Source organism: Rhipicephalus microplus, chromosome 3 (genome assembly GCF_043290135.1).
Source record: "Rhipicephalus microplus isolate Deutch F79 chromosome 3, USDA_Rmic, whole genome shotgun sequence".
Classification (NCBI taxonomy): domain Eukaryota; kingdom Metazoa; phylum Arthropoda; class Arachnida; order Ixodida; family Ixodidae; genus Rhipicephalus; species Rhipicephalus microplus.
Genome location: NC_134702.1, coordinates 20604018 through 20626052, shown reverse-complemented (window position 1 = coordinate 20626052; position 22035 = coordinate 20604018). Strand labels below are relative to the sequence as shown.

At 45.9% G+C, this 22035-nt stretch overlaps 2 protein-coding genes across 8 annotated transcripts in view; one reads left to right on the top strand and one right to left on the bottom strand.

The window, feature by feature from the left end:
- LOC119180957 (phosphatidylinositol 4,5-bisphosphate 3-kinase catalytic subunit alpha isoform-like) overlaps positions 1-9686 on the bottom strand; it is a 46789-nt gene extending 37103 nt beyond the window's left edge. For 2 of the 6 annotated variants that reach the window (XR_012894198.1, XM_075889030.1), the window contains exons 1-4: positions 9468-9686; positions 5774-6225; positions 2841-3053; positions 2085-2294 (exon numbers count right to left, since the gene is read on the bottom strand). Coding sequence is in view for 5 of the 6 variants with exons in the window: in XM_075889030.1 (XP_075745145.1) it covers positions 2085-2294; positions 2841-3053; positions 5774-5906 (556 nt within the window). In the remaining variant the exon portion in view is untranslated. Of the gene's footprint in view, positions 1-2084; positions 2295-2840; positions 3054-5773; positions 6226-9075; positions 9225-9467 lie in introns of those variants that run through there. The other 4 variants (XM_075889032.1, XM_075889033.1, XM_075889034.1 and 1 more) reach the window with 4 other exon arrangements.
- A 332-nt stretch (positions 9687-10018) lies between these two features.
- Positions 10019-22035, top strand: part of LOC142803624 (uncharacterized) — a 201287-nt gene continuing 189270 nt past the window's right edge. The window contains exon 1 of one of the 2 annotated variants that reach the window (XM_075889027.1): positions 10019-10642. In XM_075889027.1, coding sequence (XP_075745142.1) covers positions 10400-10642 — 243 coding nt within the window. In that variant the 5' untranslated portion in view covers positions 10019-10399. The remainder of the gene's footprint in view (positions 10643-22035) is intronic. The other variant, XM_075889028.1, reaches the window with a different exon arrangement.

The window sequence follows — 22035 nt, the reverse complement described above, 5'->3', positions numbered from 1 at the left end:
GTACGAAAAAAAAAATGAATACAGTCATTCGATTGCCATCGGCACTTCCAAAATGGCCGCCCCCTATGTGCGTTGGCATGGCACATCAGCCATTTCTGCCTATGTGTTTCCCATGTGCGGCACTTCGTACGTGTGCTGAGGAGTTCGTCATCTTGTAGTGCATTAGCATCGACGGCATAGTAGGGCTGGCTCCAAAAACTCGACGAGTGTACCACAATGCCGCTTTTAAAAGAAAAGTCATCGCGTGCGCCGAAACGTACGGAAATCGGGCCGCATCGCGGTCGTTCAGAGTTTCCGAAACGTGCGTGCGGGACTGGCGGGAACAAAAGCAGAATATTGTCGACAGCAAAGATTCACGCAAAGGCTTCAGTGGACCACGGCAGGGTCAGTTTCCACAAATTGAAGAGCTGCTCGGCGAGTATGTGATTAAGCAGTGAGCGGCACAGCGACCTGTGACGACAGAACTGCTCCAAGTGCAGGCTATGCGGTTAGCCTTAGGAAAAGGGCTAATGCGGAGCCAGTTTAAAGCGAGCAGGTGCTGGCTAACTAATACCCGTGCCACACGGGCGAACGAAATGGCATTCGTCCGAATGCCATTTGCCACCAAATGCCTTCGCGAGAACTCAGTTGACTGAGAAATGCCTACTCTCGACGACACAGCTCGCGAAGTGCGATTTACCTTAAAGTAAATAAAACAAATCATATTCAGCTAAAGATGAAACTTCCCATCTTTTATTTGCACTAAACATTTAAAAAAGTGCTTTGACCGTTATATGAAGATCAGGTTGAAATGGTTTAAAATTAATTCAAGTTCAATGTACTGAAGGTGACGCATACTAACTCGTCTTTGCTCCAGAATTATTCGCTCTTGAGCGCGATGCTTTGCACGGAAACACACAAGTGCTGCCGTGAAAAAATGAACTCTGCGAACTTCTTCTGAGAGATGCGACAGGTGCGATGCGACAGGCACCATTTTCTAATTACGCTGTGGATCTGACTAGTGTTGGCTTAGGTGGCTACGGTCGGCTGCAACGTCGTAAAACAAAGCAAGAAACTACAACTTAGGGCAGCGTAATATGCTTATTTCTATTTTTAATAATTATATGATGTGTATGAAGCTTGTAAACGCTTGTTTATTTTTTTATTGCTAGTCCCCCAATACTCACTTGGAAGGTGCTGCGATCGACATCATCAAGTCAAATGTCATTCGCTTTGGACATGTAGCAGCGCCGGCGAAACAAAAGTCATTCGGGAACTAAAGGCCTTCGCCACCAAATGTCATTTTCTATGCCCGTGTGGCACGGGTATAACTTTACAAAGAGGAAAAGCCTTTCCCTCCGAAGGCGAACGGGCATATGCCGGAAGTGGCCGGAGGAGTACGAAGAAAAGCTTCACAGTTTTCAGAGGTTCGTCCTAAACTTGCGGCACAACAACGGCTACCTGCTTGGGCAAATCCGGAATGCTGACCAGACGCCTCTTTAATTCGACATGCCTGGCACCACAACCGTCGAGGAGAAGGGGGCGAAGCAAGTTCGTGTGCTGACATCAGGCCACAATAAAACTAGAGTGACAGCAATGCTCCGTTGCATGTCAGATAGCCACAAGCTTCCCCCGTACCTCATATTTATATTTAAACGAAAGACGCTCTCGAAAGTAGTCGTTTTCTTGAGTGGTGTGATCGTGCGGGCCAACGAGAAAAATGGGTGCATGTTGCAATCAATGTCTTAGTTTTTTATTTTTTTTTTTCGTGAAAACCAGGCGCGCGTTACAATCGAGGGCGCGGTAGAATCAAGTAAATACGGTACTTCAAATTTATGCATCCATGTTTAAACTAAACAGCAAAGTGAGTGTTGTAATGAGATCAAACTCTGTATGCCCAGGATTCTGTATGAAAACTATGCTCATATATATTTTGGTTAATTAATGAGCTTAGATACTAGATAGCAAATGTTAAAGTGATGAATTGATGACGTTCTTTCTTTTTCCCCAGCATAACCAGCCCATAGTGGATAAAAGCCACTGCAGCAGCCGTGACTCAACACCACATTGAAACCTCATCTCTTACAAACGGAAACATCCTCTACCTTTGTCCAGTTTCCTTTCCAAGTTGGCCGGCAGCTCTTCCGAGCTTTCAATCTCGGGCGGGTAGACGTACGACGCCCGACACTCTTCGCTTCCCGTGTTCCTAGTGTCGACCGCGTCCTTGCACACGCTCAAGATGTTGCGTCGGAAGTCGATCACCTCGGAGTCCTTCATGTTATCAAACTCATGAGCGCAGCCTCCGACCGCCAACCCTTTATATACAAAACAGAATGAAAGTAGAGACAAACCAATCAGCATTTAGAACTTCAAGGAAAAACATTTTCAAGGATCAGTTCAAACAAACATGCGTCACCTATCACGTAATAATGAATATAGCGTGAATTGAAGCAGACCAAAAATTACGCTTACAGCTGATGGTATTCAAACACACAGACAAAAAAGTTGTGGCTTCGGATTCTGCCAATGGTATGAGTGATATTTCATCCACTTTGATTAATTTAAATTTATGCTTTGATTATTACACTAGGGTAAAAAGGCAACAAGTATCGATCTCTATGCTTTTCCTGGCCTAACTGTTGGTTGACTTCATTTGATCATACTTGACCTTTGCGTTCTAATCCTAATATATTGTGTGCACTTTGCATTATAACTTTCCCGTCCTGCTTGGCTATTGATGGCACATGACATAAGTTTACACACACAGGCTGCGAACGCAAAATGTACTAGGCTACTCTGCAAAGATGTGGGAACACTCAGCAATTTTCAAGCTCTGCTTGCAGAAGTGGAGTGTTTCTTACGAATTTCCGAGTTGAGCTTTTTCTCTTCAGTGTTGCCCTTCGGTTCGACAACCTTCAAAATGGGCTGGAAGAGATGCAGGTCGCACAGCCGACGGTACTCATCGTAGAACTCCTCCTTGTCTCCTTCGCGGGTGATGGACACGAATATGTACGATGATGGCTCACCCAAATGCCTATACAGCGGGTACTTCTGAGCATTCTCCCAGAGGTCCTCTGCATCGAGGACCATCACGCAACAGATTATTCATATTAAAGTAACTAGAAAAAAATTACTACTTCAAAATGCTCTTCATTGCGCTCACTAAAGTCATCATCATCAGCAGCAGCTTGACTGCGCCCACTGCAGGACCAAGGCCTCTCCCATGTTCTGCCAGTGAACTTGATCCTGTGCTTGCTGCTGCTACGTTACACACTCGAATTTACTAATCTCATCTGCCCACCTTACTTTCTGTCTCCCTTTCACCCACTTGCCTTCACTGGCAATCCAGTCAGTTATCCTTAAGGGGGCCCCGAAACACTTTTTTGAGTAACCGAACAATTCACTGGAAGAGCTTACTGCCTCACAAATTCAGCACCGTAAAAATTTTTACAAACCGTCCAGTACGAGCGCAGTTACAGAGATTTGTCACACGCTGCAATTGCATTCTCCCTTCTCTCGTCCCAATGAAAGCGCTGGATGCTAAGCATGAAGGGATGGGAGGGGCAAACAAAAAATGTCACGCACGCCTCGTGACCTTGAGCACTTTTTTCTTCTTTTTTTTTTATATGAATACGCAACTTTTTCAGTGCAATCGCGCGCGCACGCGTGGACAAGTGACGGCTTTCCGCGACGATCTCTGTGACAACCGAGTGCGCCATGTTAAAATGAGCCAATGGCTGATATATGGGCAATCTACGTGTGATTTTTGAGCATTTTTCGTCACTTGTCAAGGGAAGAGAAAGCAATTTTTAACTGACTTAAATAATTTATGGTAAATTATACAACATTTGGCTATAACATTTGGCTCGCATGTTCTCGGGAGCCTCTACTTTTGATCGGCAGCATTTTCTGACCATGCTCAAAAGGTGTTGCAGGGCCCCTTTAATGACCAGCTACATGCCAAGCCCATGTCCATTTCTTCTTGATTTCAACCACGATATCCTTAACCCCAGTTTGTTGCCTGACTCAATCTGCTCTCTTCTTGAGGTTACACCTATCATTTTCCTTTTGATTGCTGACTGGGTTGTCCTCAATTAAAGCTGAATCCTCTTTGTAAGCCGCCAGGTTTCTGCTCCATAGGTAAGTACCAGCAAGACGCAGCTGTTATATAGCTTCATCTTGAGGGTTAGTGGAAGATTACCATTAATGATTTGAGAATACTTGCTGAATGTGATCCTACCCGTCCTTATTCTTCTACAGTTATTTCACTCTCATGGTTAAGTTCTGCGGTTTCTACCCGTCCTAGGTAGACGTATTCCTTTACAACTTCCAGCGTCTCTCCATCTATCACAAAGTGCTGTACTCTGCCGAGACTGTTGCACATTACTTTAGTTTTGTGCACATTAATTTTCAGACCTGCTCTTCTGCTTCCCATGTCCACTTCAGTAATCATAAATACCGATTTTGTCCCCTGAGTTACTCAGCAATACAATGTCACCGGCGAAGCGTAGATTTATAAGAAACTCTCTAATAACTTTTATCCCTAACTCTTCCCATTCTAGAACACTGAAAACCTCCTCAAAGCACGCGGTAAATAGCATTGGGGAGATCGTATCCTCTTGTCTTACACCTTTCTTCATTGGCATTCTTTCGCTTTTTTTACCGAGCCCTGTGGTGGCAGTTGATCCTCTGCAGATCTTTTCCAGGATGTCTATATGTTTCATCGACGCCCTGATTCCACATTGTCTGCATGACTGCCAATATTTATATTGAATCAAATGCCTTTTCGTAATCTATGAAGGCTATGTGTAGTGGTTGGCTGTATTTCAAGCATTCTCCTCTTACCTGATTAATTATGCAAACGTCGTCGACTGTTAAGTGGCCTTTACGAAATCTTGCTTGATCCTATGGTTGACTGAATTGTAATGTCTTAATTAAGTTTGCAATTTCTTTGGTAAATAGCTGGTATACCACAGTAGCGCCAATTAATCAACTATGTGCCAAGAACGCATGCATATCGAGCTGTCATTTCATCAAGTGTACAATGTACTGCACATGCCATGTGAAGGCTTCTTATTCAACTTCTTACACTAGTTTGTGTTCTCAGTTGCATTCACCTTCTTTCTCTAGATTTAACGTGAACATAAAGTTTACGGCAACTTTAAGCCTCAGGTACAATTAGTTACCAGACAGCTTAAAAAAGAAAAATGGTAAAAGCACTCCTTACGCGCGAAAATCCATGTGATGGTGACAAGCGACTTTACTGAGATACAGTTACTCAAGCTGGCTGCCACTTATCACACGAAATCCCACTCACATGGTGGCTTCAACAACGAATTTTTAATGTTGCTGGCATGAAAGTGACTAACTTGTACTGAAAATTATATGATGCCAGCAGCATGTAATGTAAAACAATATTTTTGTTGTACAAAGTGACAAATTATCTCTGAAAGACTTGCACAAACATTTCTTTTTCTTACATGCAAGAACATTCTGTGATTCCATTGCCTGTGCAGTGCTGGGCCGGCGACACTGCGCCACCCACATATATATGATTTTCCGACTTCTCACTATAAGCTAGTTGTACAACTTCCAGGTGATGAGTGACAGTTTCTAGGTTTCCAAAAGCAAGCGATCAACCAAGCAACCGGTCACACGATCCTCACTTTCGCTGCCTTATAAATTTCTCCTCACCGTCAGGTAGATTTTCGCACTTACGGGGTTCGGCTTAAAAAATCGGCGCACATAATTCCATGCGCAATGTGACCTCAAGACTCCAAGGAACACAGCTCACCCTTGATGCTCTCCAACGTGGCATCTCTGGAACACGTGAGGGGGATGATGATGCCTGTCGGGAGTAGACAGTCCACCACTATGGTGTTGGGCATAATGGGGTAGCCCCATAGCTCTCCCGATGATGGCGGCATCTTGAGAGCACCTCCTACAGTTCACTTTCAGTCCGAAGATACAAGCGAGTGATGTGCACTGCTGCAATAAACAATTGATTTCATTGATATGTGGGGACTAATGTCCTAAAACCACCATATGATTATGAGAGACGCCGTAGTGGAGGGCTCCGGAAATTCCGACCATCTGGGGTTCTTAAACGTGCACCCAAATCTGAGCACACAGGTCTACAGCGTTTTCGCCTCCATCGAAAATGCAGCCGCCGCAGCCGGCATTCGATCCCGCGACCTGCGGGTCTGCAGGTGAGTACCTTAGCCACTAGACCACTGCGGCGGGGGGCTGCAATAAACAAGCGGTGGACGAAAGTTATGCTAACGCATGCTGCTTTTTGATGTTGTAGTTCCTTTGTTTACCACACTGTTTTATAAACATAAGCTTAGCCACTCTTTGCAGCCACGCATACTATTTTTCATTGACCTCATCTTTGTGCCACAAAATCGTTACAAGAAAGGGACAGAGAAAGGGGTTCAAAAAGCCAAATATTTCATTTCCAGTACACCTTACAGCATTGACAAATAAGGAAGTACATATTCAATGTTAGGCACAGAACATGCATGGCAGGAAGGAAAACGAAGGAACACACAGAGACACCAGTATTGTATAAGTCATACAAGTGGTGCTTTTAACACTGAATATACAGCGCCAACAAGGCCTGAAATGTACCCTTACAACAAGATAAGCATGGAACGGAGCACTGTTTATATCACTTGTACACGAGTACAAATCTATAATAGCCGCCTGGTAGCTCGGTTATGAAAAAGCACCTCCTGAATTCATCTCATCTTTCTGATAAGTACTCAGACTACACATTTTTTTTTATATATAACAAGGACGTGAACTATATTGGAATACCGATCTGCATAGAGCCCAGTGATTCGACTAATGTTGAGTACAGAAGTTGTCCTTCAAGTGAAATAAGGCACGGCTCACAAATGTAAGCCATTCAGGACCAAGCTGTGCATGAATTTAGTTTCAGATTTCACAACAGTCACATAACTTTGGCAATTTCAACGACAAGGTTTACATATTCTTCACATGTCTGTGGTCGCATCATGTGATCACAAATTTGGGGAACACACTTATTATCTCAAGAGTGATTTGAAGCAATATCAAGTGAAAGAATAAAATGCGAAGGAAGAAAAAAATTTTCTCTAGAAAAAATCGAGAATAGCTGAGGTTTACTAATCTCAGATTTTTAAGCTAAAGATGTGGAAAAAAAAAACAGCAAGCCTGCACAGGACGCGCAGCACATTCGCAGCGAAAGCTGGAAGAAAGGCCTTTCAGAGCCTTTTCTATTAGCTCTTTGGTTAGCTGCTGTAAGTGCACTTGCTGGGCACCCACTATGCCATATATGAGGAAGGAAGAAAAATATCTTTATTTTGATCCTGCGGAACGCAAATCATAATTTTTGTGTCGTTGGCCGGCATAAACTATGCTATCCTTCATTGTTCTTCGAAGAAGCGTGGTATCCGCTACACACTTATGCCTGACGTGGGTATGCGCCACAGTTAATAAGTGATCAAGAACAAGCTTTTGTAATGGGTTAGAGCATTAGATGACCCACTTGTTTCGCAATTCGCAGTGTGTGATGCCTGGTTGCTCCTTTGATGTTTTAAAACGCTTTATTACTCATATTAACACGATTCCTTTCCGGACATCAAGCCTGTTTAAGGGCAGTTTGAAAACGAGTTCCAAGCACTGTAAAAACATGGCTTGAACAGAGAGGGATGTATGTACTATGGAGAACCAGCTATCTTCTATGTAACAAACCTGAAATCATTGAACATGTATTTATTGATTGTAGCAATGCCATCTTCTTTAAGGGCACTTTACAGGGAACTTTAAAAATATATTTACCTCTTACTGCACATAGAATTCGTTTTTTTGCCTTGTGAAAGTTTTGTGCAACACTTGGATCTTATTTTCTTACTTGGTCTTCATTCGGTATGGCATACTATGTTATCGTATACAGACACTGTGATGCAAGAGTTTCATGTGTTCGTGAGTGTTTCGTGGAAGCTGTTATCAAGGTGCGAGACGTGTACAAAACTACTGACTGTGTTGAAGATGTGATATCTTTGATGCATTGAAACTGCACCGTCTACGATTAAGTGTTTCATACACTCCTCACTTCTTACGCCACGTAAAGAGAACGTCCCCGCACTGTGACCACTGCAATCATGTCAATGCATCAGAGGAGCATATTCTTATCGAATGTCCGCAATATGACCAACAACCCGCCGAAGTGAGGGATTGCTTGAACCGTCGACAGACAACCATTTACGATTAGAAAAGTACTTGAACCGCGATCACATTCCGATAACCAAAGGTATGCAGAGAGCGATCTACGTGATTTTTTTAAGGTAGACAAACTTAATTAACTGTCTTTAGTTCATATTATACCTTGTCGCTATTTGTATGGACTCTATCTGCAATGTGATCCTGATATATGAACTGGGCTATGATCATAGATACAGTGCTCATTCATGCATTATAAACCCTATAATGTATATAGTATGTACATATCGTCTCTGATTAGTTTTCTCCTATTTTATTCTTATTTTTTCTTTTCTGCGCATTTATCCTGCACATTACTGTCATGGTGTTTCGGTAGCCGGCTTTAACGTAGCCTACCTTCCCATATTCTGCCAAATATAAATAAAAAAAAAACGGGTGTGATGTCTGATTGTTAGCCTATCTTGACCTGTAGTCAAGAAGGCAATAAAGAAAAAAAAAGTGTGGCTCTGCAGTGGAATACTCGGCTGCCACGCAGGGGACCCGGGTTCGAATCCCGCTGTGTCCTTGGTGTTTTTATTTACGAAGTTTGTTTTTTCACTTTATTTCGTCCGATAGTGATTACGGACACCGGCAGGGGCGGATAACTACGGCGCCGCACGTGAACCATGTTGTGATCTCATAACAACTTTCGCCGCAAAATAAATAAATATAATTCACACAAAAAACATCGAAAGAAGACAACAGAAACAAGCAAACTAGATTGCGGACTTCTACGACTGTTAGTTTACTGTTCATGGATGAAATACGGACGAATACCTGTTCGCTGCTACAAACACTCAACAGGAAATGAAGACGCGCACATGTGAGAATCAATGACGCAACACAACGAACCTTTAACGAGGACGTAGTTCACTGATGCAACGAAAACTGCGTTTCAAACTACGCAGCTACTTCGCGATCTAAGCTTTTAAGTTTCAACGATGACTTGGGCAAATAACACAATTTGCGATCGTAGTAACTTGCGCACAAGTGTCACCTATCCGAAAAACGATCGGCGCGACCGGTGTATCTGTTACGACAGGGGAGAGATCTGGAACTGCGACCCTGGAAGTTGTTTTGATCGCGTGCATCTTATCTCCGCGCCGTTCTGTCACAAATAAGCGGTTGCAAAACGCCTGCAATGTGGCTACAGGGTCGTGGGAATACCGAGTGCCAAGAGAAACGCCCACATCGCGACTAATTAATAGGCCTCGGCGGCAGCAGCGAAATTAGAGGATACCTACCCTAATGACGAACGGAAAGGCCGATCATAATGGAACGAAACAGTCCGCATCGCGGGTCTTCTCTCCCAGTGGCGGACGAGGAAGATGCACATCGTTGTTCGTTCCGCACAACATCAAAACGCGCTCATCAACAACCAAAACCGACAAATATTTAAACTGAGCAAGAAAAACAATATTTGTCTGCAAGGCGCCGCCGCCGTTACAAGTCAACAACATCATCGGTCGAGTGATGTGTTTACTCAAACGCCGCTTTTTCGTATTTCAAAAAAAATTTTAATAATACATATGCACGTTTTACCATATTTAAAAATAGCTTTATATTAATTTTAATAATTTTTGTAAACTTATTGTCATTTTTATTAAGAAATATAATACTTTTTATTTGAGTGTGGTAACTGTAACATCACTAACAAGCAAAAACGTAGCCTCCGAAATCGGCAAGCGCAAAAAAAAAATATTTGAGAGCACACAATTGTACCACTCCAACAAAAGTCGTAGCCAGAGCCAAATACTTGCTTGTTTGTTTTTGGAGCGGCGCGCCGCTTCCGGTTTTGCGCTTTGTAACTTGGTTGGGACGTCCACCTCAGCGATTGGTCCTCGAAGAATACCCGTCGCGATCCTCCCCGCCTCCGGTCAGCTGGTCCGAGACTTGTCGGTCTGCTGTTGTCGGCGGCGTGTATGAGCGCGCGCTGTTTTTGCCCAAGTACCGTGCCCGACAAACTCGCGCTGGTCCAAAGAAGCGCGTCGTTCAAAACCTTGCCCCGAGGCGCGCCGCGTGTGGTTCGTATGTGTGTGGTGCTGTGAAGTTGTCGCGCGCGCCGGTGTGTGAAGTGAGTCTCGGAAGAGTTTTCGGTGGGTCGCACACAGCTTACCGCGACGACGGCTGCAAAAGGTGGGCGTGCGGTCTCCGATCAGCGGCGGCGCGCCCGCACATGTCTGAAGATGAGAGCGACGTGGATTTGGACCCTGCGCAGCAACTCGTCAGGTTACGCAGGCGACTGCCGGCGTCGTCGTTCCAACGGCCGCCGGCAAGCAGCGACGAGAGCGAGGACCCGTCTCTACCGGACGGCTACTGTCACCGAAAGTCCACTTCGCTGGCGAACTGGACGATCTCCGATTTGAGCCGGCTCGACGGGCTGCTGTCGCCCGCCGCCAAGACTGGTTACATGTGCGAGGTAGGTGACGTGTGTTCCGCTGTTGGGACGGATCTGTTTTCGCGCGCTGCCCCACAGTTTGTTTTGTATTTCGTTTCTTCGTCGCGTCCTTCTTTCTTTAATCGCGGAATTTTCAATTCTTTCCTTTGGTCCTCCGCTGGCTCTACAGTTCGCAAACTGGTAATCCTTCTTTGCGACGACGCGCAAAACGCGGCGTCCGACCGGCCACTCGTTCGCGCAGCAATCCGGTTCGTCTTGTTTGCCGCGGTTATAAGTTGGTGAAAGGTTTATATAGTTACGCGTATAACCTAACTCGATCGCCCGTTGCTCTTTGCCGCCGCTGACGCCTATTTGTTTTGTCGTTCTTTTGCTTGTTTTTTCGTCGTTTCTCTCGCCTCCTGGCCGCACCTTACTTCGCTCTTTCATTCTTTTGTCGTACGCCCGTGATGGAGTGGGTTTCCATGCCGTAATTTAGGAAATGAGAAAACTTCGAGAGGAGGTGCGTTCGCCCGCAGACGCAGGAATGTATGAAAAAAATGTAATTGATACCTGCCTAGCTATAAAAGCGGTAAGGAAAAGCTAGGGTTTCATTGCAAGCATATCGATGATGAGATACACGAGGTTTAAAGTGCCGAAATTGCGATATCACTGTGAAGCACGCCGTTGTGGAAGGCTCTGGAAATTCCGACCACCTGGGGCTCTTTATGGTGCGCCCAAATTTAAGGTACACGGGTTTCTAGAATTTCGCCTCCATAGAAATGATGCGGCTACCGGACTTCGAACCGGCGACTTTTGGAAGCCACCGAAATTTTTCGGCTACGCTACAGCGTCTGGCATGATGCACCGTCCACTCGTCTGTGCCAACAAGTATTTAGATGCAGTTCTCTGTGCGTGCCGTCATCGCATCAAAAAAAAAAAAATAGGGGGGGGGGGGGCAGGGGGGCTACAGAAGATGCGCCGGCATATTGTAGCCATGCCTTTTCCCATTCTAACTGCCATGCTCTTCGCTCATGTCCCTTGATCGGAGTGACGCTGGCTGCATTATCAAAGGAATGAGCCAGCCGTGAGCGCTGTATGGCGAGGCTATCATCGAATAAAGCTTAAAAAAAAATTACCGTGCGCTGCATGCACCTTTTCCTTCCTCCGTGGCTGCATGCAACCATCCAGCGGTGCACCACAATTAGGGTTCACTGGCTTTGCGACGTCGCGTCTCTGAGAAATCCAACGGCGAGCGACTGACCCAAAGCAGCCACTTTTTGACCATTGGAGCTGATGGGCGGGCAAGCCTCAGTGACTATCGGCAAGACGGGAGTGTATGAACGATGCGAATCGGTGGCGCATTCCCATTTTGCACTCCTCATGCTCCCCTTTGCGTCATAAAGAACTCCTGGCGTAAAAGGGGGGGACTTGTCTGTTGATTAGACTTCCGCTTTTGCAGACAGGCGTGCATCCTAGTGGTGTAGGCATCGTATCTATTGTACAAGCTCTTCCTATAGATTAAAGGGCCCCTAAACCAAAGCGAGTTCAAAGCTTCAAAGGCGAGACAGTGTTGCTTTTCTCGCCTGCATTATACCCTTCCTACGAGCGCTCTCTGCACCTCACCCCCTTATTTTTTCAGAAAAAGAAATCAAAACACATGGAATGTAGCCCCGCCGCGGTGTTCTAGTGGCTAAGGTACTCGGCTGCTGACCCGCAGGTCGCGGGATCGAATCCTGGCTGCGGCGGCTGCATTTCCGATGGAGGCGAAAATGCTCCGTAGGCCCGTGTGCTCAGATTTGGGTGCACGTGAAAAAACCCCGGGTGGTCGAAATTTCCGGAGCCCTCCACTACGGCGTCTCTCATAATCATATGGTGGTTTTGGGACGTTAAACCCCACATATCAATCATTGGGACGTTAAACCCCACATATCAATCAAATCAGAAAAAAACAAAAACAAGTGAAGTCAGTTCACGGCGGTCATGCGAGACGAATCTGAACGGGCGTGCGCGCCTGCACTGCAAAACGGTACACGGGGGAGACAGTTCGCAACAGGTATCTCTCGTACATCGACCAATCGGGAGCTTATTTCAGTCTGACGTCACGTGTACGAACACTTGTGGCGTCACGTGCATGGATGGGGAGACGCCGGGGGAGAATAGCGCGCTCGTTCTTCGTATTTTCAGAGTTTGTTTAAATGCGCGGAAATACCGAGCGAGGTGGACGAGAGGACGTTGGCTGCCGTAGTTTGGCGAGTAATAATAATAATAATAATAATAATAATAATAATAGTAAGTGAGTTTAACGTCCCAAGATATCATTATGAAAGACACCGTAATGGAGGGCTCCAGAAATTTCGGCCGTTTGGTGTTGTTTAACGTGCACTATGTATACATCGCACGTTACACGGGCCTCTAGCATTTTGCCTTCATCGAAATGGGACAGCCGCGGCCAGGATTAGTGATAATTTCTGAGGTTTACCGTCCCGAAACCGCGGTACGATTACGACAGACGCCTAAGTGGAGGGCTCCGGAAATATCGATCATCTGGCGTTCCTTAACGCGCACCTAAATCATACTATAGGCGCACGGGCCTCCGGCATTTTCGCCTCCACCGAAAATACTGCCGCCGCTGCCTGGATTTCATCAGGCGACCAGTGGCTCAGCCAGTCAGTATTCATTTCATTTTATTACCTTAAAAGCCCAACATGGTCTTTACACAAGGAATGGGTTTGCATATGTTCGTTATACAATAGTTGGAAATAACATGCGTATAAGCATTATTAAACACGGTATGAGTAATATGGGTACATGATTCTGCAATGTATACAAAGCAGTCGGAATGATGAAAATGACATCCAGTAGTTTTTATTCTGCAAAATGATCGGATATTTTTTTTTCTGTGAATGTGGGTGCGCTGGTTAGGGCGGCAATTTCGTTGAGTTTCATATCAACTAGACCGCAGTGTCGGGTCGCCGCGGCTACTATCGAACCCGAAACCTTCGGGTGAACAGCCAAGCACTCTAGCCACTGATCCATCGAGGTGAACGCCATCGTTCGGTTGGTATAGAGCATCGGACACGTTATCCCCAGTTTGCAGGTTCGGTACATGCAGGCGTCGAGCTGTCTTTTTTGTCGACAATGTTCTTCAATTTATTTCGAATTTGCCAGATTGTACAGTTAAAAGACTGCCAATGACGTTCCCTTGCTAACCTTGGCATTATTGTGTATTGGTTTTCATAGGAGGAGATCGCGAAACAAAAAACAGACATACAAGTGAACGGGACAAACTCAAGGGGACGACAGTGTGCTGGGGGGGGGGGGGGGGGGGGGTGTTTTTACGTCTCGCGTTGCATGCTTCGACGACCGCTTATTCGCTCTCACAAATGGCGACCGGCAAGCCAGTGATAAAAGCGACTGCTTTTCCGTCCTCTAAAACGCCGCGTCGTCTGCGGGACATTCAGCCTCGGAGTTGGCCGAACTCTTCGTTTGTTCATTTCTTTTCTCTTTCGTCCTCTAAGCGGTCATACGAATGCGAAGAGAATGGGACCAAGCCGCAGCCTGCCGCCGCGTTTTGATGGACGAGCGAGGCTAACTTATTCCGCCGCGCTTTCTTCCGACCACAAATGCACCACTGACACGGCGTCGAAAACGTGGCCCCGGCGGCATAGACATGTTCGTGTGTGTGGTGCCGCGTGTTCTGTGGGTCTCCTGCTGTATTTGTATATGAGGAACTACAGGTGGATGCACAACAGGCGGATCGGCCGGTCCCATCGACGTAGCCAGGGCGTATAGTTTGGGGTTTCATTTCCTCCCACGCTCCCACAAAGTATTTACATTTCGTTAGTGTATATATATATATATATATATATATATATATATATATATATATATATATATATATATATATATATATATATATATATATATATATATATATATATATATATATGAGATGTAACAGGCAGTAATGTAATGCCAAGGAATGTACAGGGGAAGTTATTAAAACCAATGGAATGTAAATAAGAAGAAAGAAAAGTGGGTGAAAAAATAACCAGCCGTGAGCATCGAACGCGTTATTCGAAGGTTGTAGGTTCGTTTCCTGCTTACGGCTGGTTATTTTTTTACTCACTTGTCTTTCTTCTTATTTACATTCCATTGGTTCTAATAACTTCCCCTGTACATTCCTTGGCATTACTGTCTTTTAGATCTCATTAATATTGTGTTAAAACACGGAAAAACGAGCCCTTAGGTATACACTTCTTTCCCTTATATATATATATATATATATATATATATATATATATATATATATATATATATATATATATATATATATATATATATATATATATATATATATATATATATATATATATATATATCCTGATATGAAATGATCGAAGAGGCGACCTAATGGAAGAACCTGTTTGGTTTGATGGGATTTAGGAAATAACGTAAGGAAATAGAGGCAATTTTAGAGTAAAATAGAGTAAGGCAATAGAGGCAATAACGTAAGGCAAGACTTGGCAACACCAAGCGGCATTTATCAAAACGTAGCCAAGTCTGGACTTGCTATATATATATAGCTTAATTCTCTGTGACCCATGGCCTTGGCGACTTCGATCAAACGTCCAATTTGTTTTCTTTGTTTTTTTTCCTTTCGAGAATTTGCGGACGTATCAAGCAAAACAACCCGCATATAGATTTCGATGTTCGCGTAGTGTGTTACGGCGGTTATCACTGAGTCGCTGCAGAGTCGAAGTTTTGGAGATACCTCGAAGTGGAAGGCAGCGCGAAGCGTTTCAAACGCACTTCCCCGGCTGCGCTGTTCATCACTCTGCATGGTGTCGCGACAGCGAGTGTGGCCCTGCCGCGGTGGTCTAGTGGCTAAAATACTCGGCTGCTGACCCGCACGTCGCGAGCTCAAATCCCGGCTGCGGTGGCTGCATTTCCGATGGAGGCGGAAATGTTGTAGGCCCGTGTGCTCAGATTTGGGTGCACGTTAAAGAACCCCAGGTGGTCGAAATCTCCGGAGCCCTCCACTACGGCGTCTCTCATAATCATATGGTGGTTTTGGGACGTTAAACCCCACAAATCAATCAATCACTCTGGATGGCGTCGCGACAGCGAGTGTCACCGAGCGAACACTTTGGACGCTTACGCGTGCTTGTGTGGTACCACTGTTTCATTTCATTTCATTTATTGGTACCCTCTGGACCGGGAGGTATTACAGAGGGGAGTGGTATTAGCACATGGAGAAAAAAAATACAGAAATGCAGCAATGGATATGCAGTTATTACAGTGGTGCGGCTCCTACTCATACAGTGTTAGCTAATGGCGTTTCTAAACAGTTCATGATCTTGGATAGTTGGTATTGATCCGGGAAGGTGATTCCATTCGATGCTCGTGCGTGGTAGGAATGATGTGTGGCAGCCATTTGTTCTGCATATTGGAACTCCGACCTTGTGACGATGATCTAGACGAGGTGATACATAATCTGGTAGTGAAATAAGTTCATTATATAATTGGGGATGGTGATGTATTTTGTGAAAAAGACACAAACGAAGAATCTGACGGCGGGATGCTAAAGATGAAAGATTCAAGCTAGATTTCATTGCCGATATGCTTGCGGTGCGGTTATAGTTAGAAAGAATAAAGCGGGTAGAATTATTTTGAACCATTTCGACTGAGTGTATTAAATTGGCATATACAGCATCCCAAACCGAGGCAGCATATTCTAATTTTGGGCGATTCAATGTTTTGTAGAGGGTGAGTTTTGGGGTGAGTTGATTTAATCCGAACAGAAATGCTCACCTCTGCACCGACTTCACAGTGTCTGATGTGTTGGCGCACGGGAACTGCGAGCCTGAAGTCATAGTCGTGCGAACAAGAAGCAGTGGTGATCAAGGAAATGGGGCCCGCGTCAAGTCTGCTCCTACCTTTGGCCAGTCGGACTGGTCTGTTATTGTTTTATGTTCAGTGTTACGGTGATACAAGTGTGTTCCCATAATGGCGGCCGATGACTCGTGATTTATCATTCCAAGAACTTTTTTTTTTTTTTGCTTCCCACGTTTACAACCGGAAAGCTGGGAACCAATGGCAGGTCTTTGTAAAAAGCACGCCGTCGCTTCATTTGCATTTTTGTATTCGTTGCGGAGCTCGTCTTCTTTGGTCTCTACTAAATGATCGAGGAAAGATTGAAGTGGGGATGTTGTGATAACTCCTTCCCCAATAAACAACCTGCGCAAGCCTGTTACACTGGGGCCTAATTCACAAAATTGTTCCATATCATTCTATACCATGGTTCATCCAGCTTGTTCTATACCATGTTCTATACCATGGTTGTTCTATAGTTCTATACCATGGTTCATCCAGCTTCGCTAACGTCCGCACCGTGATTGGGTGAAATATTATCTCGGGAAAATTTTTCAGGCTAAGTCGCTCTCGTGAGTACGGGTGTTGGTTATTACGTCATATATATTTTTTTTTACCGGGCTAAAGCTTCCTTGTTACATCAACGCTTTGTGACATCTTCCAATGCGTTCTTCCAATGGAATTGCGACATCTTCCAACTCAGCGGCGGAAGCCTCTTCACGCTCCCCTTCCTCGGCTTTCTTTTCCGACCTGGTGTATGGTTGGAGTTCGTTGCCCTTTGGCCCACGCATATTGGGAGTCCGTATCGCCGTTCCTGGGTGTATATACGCGCTGCAGCTAAACAACCGCTAGCGTGCCTCTTTCCAAGAACGGTGTGCTTCCCCACCGGAAGCACGTCAGGCGCGGGCATGTTTGATCAGATGGAAGCCTTTCGCGCTATAGCTGCCCAAAAAATGCGATGCGTATGTATATTGTCACGACGCAATTAAAAGAAAAGGCGCTCGTAAAGAGGACCGGGCAAGAACTTCGTCTTCCTTTCTGGCTGCGTGAGCTCTTCTCTGCAGGTTGAATGCGGCAATATGTAGTACACCTAATAGTGAATACCAGATGAAATATCAAGGGTACGTCTTCATCGTGTGGTTGTAGAGCTCTACGAAGGAGGAATTCCTAAGTCGTGTTTATAATAGACACGGAGAGAGAGAGAGAGAGAAAGAGAGAGAGAGAGGCCTCGCTTCAAAAGACGCCGCGAAAGGTGTATACGGAACCGCGCAGCTATATATAGAACTCTCTTTCATACGATGTCGTATATCACGCGCTCTTGGGAAAATCTGCGTGGATCGGATCACGTGAAGTACACGTGGGCTTCTCGTACAAGCCGTGATCCGGCGGACAGCGCGGAACTCGAGTCCACCCTCATCGTCAGTATGGCTATAACTAACTCTGCCTGTCTCACACAAGACCGCGATAGAGGTCCATTCTATATATATAGAACCAGGGGGCGCCGGTGGATTGACCGTGACGGGCCTTGTGGGTTTAATCCGAGCTAATGTCTCCTTGGGTTGCTTGATGGATGGATGAATGAATGGGCGTTTGAAGCATTCCTCCTTGTGGCGTTCCACCTTTATATATTTTATTTCGCTGAACTTCGCGCCTGCAGCTTTGTAGCGGGAGACACCGCGTAGCGTTTTGCTGCCTATTCTGTTCAGCGAGTGTTTGCGTTCATTACGCAGTTCCACCGCTCAATGGTGAACGCGCAGTGCTCCGTGTGCCGTTTATTCGCTTGTCTGTGTGGGTCGTAATGCAGTTATATTTACTATGTCATACCAACATGCCCAAGTTTCCACGCTTTTAAGGGCACTAATCTTCTAGTGACGAACTAGAATGGTGCGCGCCAAAGTTGGAAACACATTGACAATGGCGTGTGTCACGTGATTGCAGGAGCGCAGCCAGGGGGATGGGCCTGGCTCACCCACGATCCCCGAAATTGGGATAGAGGGGGTGTTTGATCGAGGACATATACTAAAAATAAGTGTTCTTCAAGGCCTTCAACAAGTGCCCCCCCCCCCTTCCCCACACTCTCCACCGAAATATATTCCTGCCTTCCAGAGTACATATTCCAGCCTACGGGCTGTTGCATATTGTGTCCACGCGTTCAAGTTCTTTAGACGAACGCAAGCGAGCCATTCCTGCCGAGTTGGGCTTCGCACTTGACTCAAATAAGAGAGTCTGAGCATGGCCTGGCGCCCGATCCTCAGTATGCGCCAACATCTGGCAAGGCTTGAGTATACTATGCAGTGAGGACTGTGTTGTGTGGCATAACTGCACTGCCAACAAGTAACGTATGTGTTCTCATTTTGATGTCTTGTATTTCGCTCTGCGTGGTCGACTTATAGCCGAGTCTTCGAATGAGGGGAGTAGCCAGAAATGTTTTTTTCGGGGTATACGGGTTCCTCAGTTGCGTATGTGCATGCGTGCTTTTATGCGGATGCGAAATTTAAAAAAAAAAATCAGGGGCTATGACCCCCACCCCTCTCAGTACGCCAACGGCGTAGGGTTTGAGACTCCGCGAGCAAGCGGTAACACAAATGCTTTTTGCAGGTATAGACCTCTGTGCAGCCAATGCGGCTAAACAGAGGAACCCTTTGCTCCGTCGCAGTTTTTTTTGCGCTGCTCTCCCTAAAAATATAATGTGTGCATACTATACATATAAACGGTATACAAACTCGACGGAAATGTACACTGGATGCAAAAAAGTTTCAGGCGGGAACGATTGGTCGACGGTGGCGAAAAGTGATTGCGTTTCGTGTCTGCTTGTGTTCTCTCAACAAAACAAAGCCACGTGACTCAGCCGGTGCACGAGGCGGACGCACGTAATGAGTGCGGTTGGTCGGTGGGAGGAGGAGGTAGGCGTCGCTAGAAGGCAATCGCTGCTCCGCCTCACGCTGCTCTCATCTCTCCTGGGGCAAACGAGGCGCAAGCAGTCTGCGCACGCACGTGACTGCACCGCCGTAAGCCGTAGTCTGCGGTTTTTTTCTGCCGAGCGGGCACAGAGAAATCGCCCCCCCCCCCCCACCTAGTTTCCAAATTGCGCGCTCCCATAAATCTCGCGGCGAGCGAGACTATGGAAGGCCTTTTCATCCCCTGATGCAGCAGTCCATGGCGTCTTCAGCGTCGGTGGAGACTGTGTGTGTATGTTGTGCGTAAACTACAGCGCGCGCATACCGCGATGGGGCATGCGGATGCTCTCCACGTTGTGCTTGGAGGTTCACTCCCCCCCCCCCCCCCCCACAATCCCCCTTGCGGTGTTGTTGAAAAGCACGAATGCGCCTTGTCTGCGCGGGACACGATCATTTGTTGCGCGCTCTTCGCCGCGGGTGCGTGCTCGCGTTCGCTTTGCGCCCGCCAGACGGCGTCGACGTTCGCCAACAAGAGCGCCCTCTCCCGATGGCGTGCTACGCTATCCTCCCCTCTTACCAGCGTGAACTTCTTCAACGCCATCTGGAGGAAAGCTTTCTATGACTCATAGCTCCTTGCATGCCTCTTTAATCATCTACGTGTCTGCAACTCGTCATGAAGTTCTTTTTTTTATCTTTAAATACTATAGTCTTTCTTATGTTCGACGCAAAAATTTTGGTCTGTCTGTCTGTCTGTCTGTCTGTCTGTCTCTCTGTCTGTACATTTGTCTGTTTCCCCGCCGTGCCGATATCTAAAGCGACACAGCAATACGTACCCTCAACGGCTAACCCTACCCGCAGAGCCCATCAATACTGCTAAAGTTTTAGCGTTCATACTTGTGCGATTGTCAATACTAATCAATTATTGCGGATATCTGAGGCACGGCAATATTTGTATGTGTTTGTGTAACAACACGTCAATATTTTTATGTGTGTCTTTATACTAGAGAATGCACACATAACTGATTCGAAGGACCGTAGCGTTTAGCACGCTATGCTGACAATGCAAGGCGATGCTCAAAAAGGCAAGTGTTTTCAAAGCTTTGCTAAGACGACACGGTCGTGGCACCTGCCCGTCGCTTTGCATTCTATACGCCTTATTGCCTCCGAGACAGGCGCGCATCTTTCTCAGTGGGCGCGCACGCCTTTCTTCGTTTTCGAAGATAACTGCCAGATGGCGTTCGTGTCTAACGTGCCTCGAGGCGCTCGTTTGCCTTCGCTGCACGGCTGGAGACTCTCTAACGCAGCGCTTCCAAAATACAATTCACCTATTTTCTCGCGCAGGACATCAAATAAATGTTTTGTTCACTCTCTCCACACGCAAGACTGTCGCTTTTTGACGACATTTGCAGTGAAACGTGCAGATACGTGGTCCAATTTTTTTTTTCTGAACCTATGTGTTTGAGTATTATAGAACCATTAGGCCACTCGCTTGGACTGAGTGCGTGCACTCACGTCCTGGCGCTAAAGCTTTCCAGTGTTGGCGGTAGCGCGTCTCGTGTAAAGGCGTCAGCGTTAACACGCTATTTTTTTTCGATAAATCACTAACGTTCCAGCTACGTTTTCTTTACCTTTCGGTAACTGTAAATGGTAACGTTCTCACGCTAATAACGTGAGGTACCACGTTATTCGTTACTTTTACGTTCGGCTATAGTCTCCCGTCCGCTGCCTTGCATTGCATGGTCCCGCAGGGGTCAGTACGGGTGTATCTAATATTGTCACGTGCTTGCTCAAGAAAGACGATGGCAGTTGTGCATGCGCCACGAAAGACTACGAAATGGACGAAAAAGAAGAACTCGCTGGCGCGTTTTAATTAAAAAGATCGACCTGTTTTTGGTGTCTCAATCTCTGCGGCAAGACGTCTGTTTTGACGTCGTGACAATAGAGATATTTTTTTCTAGTACACTATAAATATGAGCCTGAAACGAGGCCAACAATGCTGGAGGCCAGCGCGAAATAAAGTCGCGGAGTCTAAAATTGTGTACCCCATACCCAGTGCTCGGAAGTAACCAATAAATAATTGTGATAGTTTACCTAAAATTTCGAAAAAAAATCTCCTGAAGCATTCGGCTGATTCCAGTGCTGCGCGAGAGGGCGCCACTGCGTCGGCAAGCGCGTGATTGCCACTGTGATCGCTGGGTTTGCCCGCGCTACGCACTTCCACAGGTTTCACGGTTTTGGAGCTATGTGAAGCACAAGATTTACAACTATACGTTAAGACTGACAGAGTAATGACATTACTGCAGGATTTAGTGCGGGATATAGAACTACTCGAAGACCATAGGGTCTTCGAGTAGTTCGAGTGATATGATAAGGTACGAAAAGTCGTAACAACATGACCGTTAACATAGCTGCCGCTACCCGTGCCGTACAGGCATAGAAAATGACATTCGGTAGCGAAGGCATTCAGTTCCCGAATGACGTTTTTTTTTCTTTCGGCGGCGCTGCTACACGACCAAAGCGAATGACATTTGACTCGATGTCGATCGCAGCACCTTCCTCGTGAGCATTGGGTGCACGTAGCGATAAAAAAAAATAAACAAGCGTTTACAAGCTTCATACACATCTGATAATAAATAAATGTATGAATAAGCATATCACGCTGCC